Here is a 6,000-nt window from a genome sequence, read left to right on the forward strand (position 1 = left end):
TGTAACTTGTCCTGTAATTATCCTGTATTATTATTTTGTGAGTTTTATCTTATTTCCCCTTTGCAACTGAACCACCTTAGGGAAAGGATATTGCCTCATACAAAGAAGGTACTTGATAGCTGCATGTGGATTGGCTAACAATGGTGGTACCTTTGTTTCAATAGTGCTATATCCTTTTAAAAGCATGTTTATTCTATTTTTGAAAGATCTGAGGCCATCAGCTAGGTGACAGATACAGAAAATAGGTTTTAGGACAGTTAAGTGGCTTGCCTGAAGTCATACTGTAGCAAAGGCAGGAATTCCCATCCGAAAACAAACAACTAGCCCTGTGTTTTCCAGCCGCTCCGTTACCTAGAACACCCTTACTCCACTGCACCCCGTGCAGGGGGACTGTGGCATGGATAACAGCAAATAAACACAGCTCACTCAGGAAGCCAAGCCACTGTGCAATGCATCCCAGGTTTCTCACGTGAGCTCCTCTTCACGAACCATGGGGACTGTGCCTTGTGGGCTGGGTGGTGGGCTGTGCTGCCTCTTGGCTTTTCTCTTGGCAATGAGCACTCAGACCCTGACTTCTGACCGGGTCGTGGCTGGGTCTGGGCAGTGGGACTGCTGCAAGTGAAATGGGCATGTGGGTGAGAGTATACTTGCATTTCAATTCTTTTACAAAGATAGCTAAAACAAACAAACAAAAAAAAAAAACAGGCCATTTTGGAAACAGGATGAGCTGTTGAATTACCAAGGCCTGTGTTGAAGTATGAACAGTTTTTGCAAATACTGGTATGGCAATTTCTATAGTAATGTAAGTTACCTAACTTTTTCTTGCTGAGTGACTAGAAAAAAAGGAGAAGTAATATACCCTCAACATCATTGGAATGTTGACAGTCTTTCTGGAAAGTGGCTTTAAAAGAACGTGGTCTGAAACTTCCCATTATACTGCAGTCATGTCTTATGAGCTCATAAGCAGCGTGTTGATGCTGAAGTTCTTAGTGGTGTGCTGAGCACTCCAGACTAGCATGAGCCCCTCTGTGGGGAGCTCGCACCTGATGACCATGTGTGTAGTTTATTGTTGCAAATGGGAAGTACACTAGGTTGTTGTATGTTCATCATAAGTTTTGTGGCAGTGGGCACTTAGGTTTTGTGACAAGGTAGAGTGGGGCCCCACGTTCAAGTCGGAGGATCACATCAACCTATGTTGAAGAGCTTTCAGGTGCTTCTAGAACATTCGACAACTTTGCCTTATAAGAGAATGGTCAGGGCGATGATAAATCCCTTAAACAGCCATCTGCTGCTGAACAGCTAGCTAGGAAATAGTGTAGTGAGTAAAGGAAGCTTTTATAGATGCTGCAGGACACAAACTTCTAATGATGATTGTGTTGTAATGACCATTGATACATTTATATTTTAGGGTCTTTTAATTCTTTCTAATACTTTGCCCCAAATTTTAGTATTTGGAAGCATGCTGTGCCTAAAGAAACCTTAAGAATGATTGGTTACCTAAATAAGCACTTTTCACACTGCAGGTCAGGAAAACAATTTAGTTGGTTGTGACCAGCATCTTTAAAAAATGAAGTAGCAAAGAAAGAAAATATCAGAATGTATTATATTTAGTAAAGACAAGTATTATAATGTGAAACATTTGTTTATTCATATATAAGTAGGTATGTGTATACAGAGTCATGATGCAAAATACTGTGAAGCACAGTTTCTAACTTATGATGATTCAAATCTTAAAAAGAATTAATCAAAGGCTGAGTGCAATGGCTCATGCCTGTAATCCCAGCACTTTGGGAGGACGAGGTAGGAGAATCACTTGAGGCTAGGAGTTTGAGACCAGCTTGGGCAATGTAGTGAGACCCATCTCTACTAAAAGTGAAAAAATTAGCTGGGTGTGTGTGTTTTGTAGTCTTAGCCACTCAGGAAACTGAGGTGGGAGAATCACTTGAGCCCAGGAATTCAAGGCTACAGTGAGCTATGATTGCACCACTGCATTCCAGCCTGGGTGACAGAATGAGACTCTGTCTCTTAAAAAAAAAAATTGAATCATAGATCTAAATTTTTACTTAATCAGCCTCTGCTACTCTTTGCAGTACAAGTTCCAAAATTTAATACCCCATGTGATATGGCACTTTTAATGTATGTTGCTGTATTTACTTTGAAACTTTAGACCTCATTTCTCTTACCTGTAGCTGTTTGGCTATTCTTGTTATCTTGTCTAACCCAATTTAGAATTAATATGGTTTGAGGGTGGATTAACTATAGGCTGGGCCTCAAGACAAGTAACATGGTCTTGACATTAGATTTTAAAAAGCCACACACCCAACAGAGATTTTGCTAAAACCACTAAATCTAACCAAAGCCCTAGGAGAAAGAAGGGACTATGACATGCCCAGGCCACACTGCTCAGCCGCCAGCAGCTTGGGAAAGAAGGGCTTCTACAACAGAATGCATTTTCTTTCTTTCTTTTCTTTTTCTTCTCTTTTCTTTTCTTTTTTTTTTTTTTTTTTTGAGACAGAGTCTCTCACTGTCACCCAGGCTGGAGTGCAATGGCACGATCATGGCTCACTGCAACCTCTGCCTCCTGGGTTCAAGTGATTCTCCTGCCTCAGCCTCACAAGTAGCTGGGACTACAGGCGCCTGCCACATGCCTGGCTAATTTTTTGTATTTTTAGTAGAGATGGGGTTTCATCATGTTGGCCAGGTTGATCTTGAACTCCTGACCTCAGGTGATCCACCTGCCTCAGCCTCCCAAAGTGATGGGATTATAGGCGTGAGCCACCGTACCCAGAATTTATTTTCTATACAACAGAATTCATTTTCTATACAACAGAATTTTATTTTTATACAACAGAATTCACTTTTCAACAAAATTTAATGTTCAGAAAATCTGGAAAACAGTGAGCAGGAAGATGGCCTAGAAATCTGAAATCACTGGCTGGGCGCTGTGGCTCACACCTGTAATCCCAGCACTTTGGGAGGCCAAGGTGGGTGGATCACCTGAGGTCAGGAGTTCGAGACCAGCCTGGGCAACATGGCAAAACCCCATCTCTACTAAAAACACAAAAAATTAGCCTGGTCTGGTGGCACATGCCTGTAGTCCCAGCTACTTGGGAGGCTGAGGCACAAGGATCACTTGAATCTGGGACATGAAGGTTGCAGTGAGCCGAGATCACACCATTGCACTCCAGAGCAGACTCTGTCTCGAAAAAACGGAATGAAATCTGAATCACTGAGACTACCTGACTCCTTTTGTATGGAAGTAGCCAAACAGGAAGAGCTCTGAACGCACCACATATCACCTGCATTCTCCTCCCCTCAGGGCCCAGTTATCTCATGGGTGGGGAGATCCAGGTTTGCTTACAGGGTCTCCATGGAGCTCCTTGCCGAAGTGTTTGTGTCTGCCTGGAGCTTATCTCAGAACTGCATAGTTGACCACTTGGTTGTGATGAGAGGAAGGTACAAACTGGGATTCCAGACTCCCTTATCTTATTTTGGGTGGTGACACTAACACCCATAGTGCCAAAGTACACAGTGAATGTACACAAATATTCAGTGTAGAAAATCTGATCTCAACAGAGTCATGAAGCATTTTATAATAGGATTTTAATTGGCCCTAAAAAAAAAAGTATCGGCAGCTGGGTGCAGTGGCTCACGCCTGTAACCTAGTACTTTGGGAGGCCAAGGCAGGCGGATCACTTGAGGTCAGGAGTTGGAGACCAGCCGGGCCAACATGGTAAAACTCTGTCTCTACTGAAAAGAAAAAATTAGCTGAGTGTGGTGGCACATGCCTGTAATCCCAGCTGCTCAGGAGGCTGAGGCAGAGGAATTGCTTGAACCCGGGAGGCAGAGGTTGCAGTGAGCCGAGACTGCGCCACTGCACTCCAGCCTGGGTGACACAGCGAGAGTCCATCTCAAAAAAAAAAAAAAAAAAAAGTGTTGGCAATTTAAGTAACAACATCTGTGGTTGTTTTAGGATTTAGTGGTTACCATTTTAGAAGTTGGCCTCATGTCACAAATGTAGGAAGTGGCAGAGCTAATCTGATTGGCAGGTCAGTGCACTTTTCTGAAGTCTGTCACACAGGGTGTGAGGCTCAACATCAACATGTAAAATTGCTGTGGCAATCAGCACAGAAACCTCAGTGGTCATTTATCTTCCTACTTGGATTGAATATATTTATGGTCATTTATCTTCCTACTTGGATTGAATATATTTATGGTGTTCCCAGAATTCCTTGGATTAAGAATTGAAGTTGTACTTTTGCATTTTATTCTTACAAGTTCTTTTCTGCATTATCCATGGGCTCACTTGGGATTCTAATACTCCTTGGGATTCCCAAGGTCTCTCAGTTTTCAGTTATGGAGAGAGTTTGGGGGTGGAAAGTTGTCTTTCCAAAGTACTACTTCCCTGCTGCTTTGAAGCCAGCAAAGTTCTGATTTTCAGTAAAGTTTAAAGTGTCAAATTTAACTGAGCTATTTTCCTAAAAGATTTCCTGATTCCTTTTATATCTAACCTTTGAAGTAATTAATTTTTCTATGTACACATAAGGAAGTAACATATTAATACGTTGTTTATTCTGAGAAATTGTGATCTGACTTTTAGATACAAACTTACATATAAAAAACTAAGGAATTAGTTGAAATAAGGGTTCAGTTCAATTTTGGATTTTTTATTTTTTGAGACAGGGTCTCGCTGTGTCTCTTAGGCTGGATGGCGGTGGCATGATCGTGCCCCACTGCAGCCTCAATGTCCCATGCTCAAGTGATCCTCCTGACCTCAGCCTCTCGAGTAACTGGGACCACAGGCACATGCCCCAATGCCCAGATAATCTTCTGATTTTTTTTTTTTTCTGAACTGTCACTGTGTTGCCCAAGCTAATCTTGAACTCTGGGGCTCAAGCAATTCTCCTACCTCAGGCTCCCAATGTGTTGGCATTACAGGTATGAGCCACCACACCTGGCCAGACTTTTTTTGAAAAAAATATTGCCCATTTAAATTAAGATACCAAAATAGACTAATAACTAATGGGCTTGGCGAGGTAGCGCACACCTGCAATCCCAGCACTTTGGCACTTGGGGAGGCCAAGGTGGGAGGATTGCTTGAGGTCAGGAGTTGGAGACCAGCCTGGGTAATACATGGAGACCCTGCCTCTCCAAATAAAATAAAATAAAATGATGTATTCATAAAGAACAGAAGAGAGTAAAGAACTTCTCTGAAATCCTGTCTTGTGTTACGTTGGTATTAAAGGATGACCTAGGGTAAGTTTAACTCATATCATCAAAATTAAACTATATTCAATAGGATTACATTTCTAAATAATGCTGTAATTTAAATTTTTCTAATACAGATGAAGAACTAGCACTGGATGGCAGTTTTGATCCAGACCTAAAAAACTATCACAAACTCCATTGGGAAACAGAATTCAAACCTGTGGCACAGCAGCTTCTAAACCGAATTCAGAGACATCACACCTTCCTGGAACCCCTGCCCATTCCCTCTTTCTAACATGATGCAGATTAACAGTAGAAACGAGAACTCACGTCTCCCTCATTCTTAAGAACTGGTAACAAACGTGAACCTTTTTTTCAGCATTAACAAATGTGGAAAGTTTTTCAAGAACTGGTTTTAGTGAGTAGCTGAAGTATTTTTTAAAATTAAGCATTTCTTCTTGTTAGGTATTATGGAAAAATGAATATACACATTATATTTCCTGTTGAGAGAAATGTAAGATGAAAATATACGCATTTTCAAGTAAATGACTTTTTCTTCTATTCTCTATTAAACAATTTAGTTCTAGTCTTAAAATCTTGATTTAACAATTTTGGAATTGAAGTGTTCATAAGTTAAATGAACTGTGCAATGAAGGCTGTTAGATTATGTAGAAAGAAGGGTAGGCAACATGAGTGGAACACGTTACAACATAGGATCTGTACTAATTCTTATTATGTCAAATAATAAATGCTCTCATTAGGTACCAGTATTTTTTTGGTCTTTATATTAAG

General features: G+C 41.0%; 1 protein-coding gene across 12 annotated transcripts in view; it reads left to right on the top strand.

Annotated features, from left to right (window-relative positions):
* The window catches only part of ARMC2 (armadillo repeat containing 2), a 126,314-nt gene extending 120,560 nt beyond the window's left edge, over nt 1-5,754 (top strand). For all 12 annotated transcript variants that reach the window (XM_003805526.6, XM_055114005.2, XM_055114008.2 and 9 more), the window contains one exon: nt 5,346-5,754. In XM_003805526.6, the coding sequence (XP_003805574.3) occupies nt 5,346-5,503 (158 nt within the window). In that variant the 3' untranslated portion in view covers nt 5,504-5,754. The remainder of the gene's footprint in view (nt 1-5,345) is intronic.
* Nucleotides 5,755-6,000: the final 246 nt, after the last annotated feature.

Source organism: Pan paniscus, chromosome 5, assembly GCF_029289425.2.
Source record: "Pan paniscus chromosome 5, NHGRI_mPanPan1-v2.0_pri, whole genome shotgun sequence".
Lineage (NCBI taxonomy): Eukaryota > Metazoa > Chordata > Mammalia > Primates > Hominidae > Pan > Pan paniscus.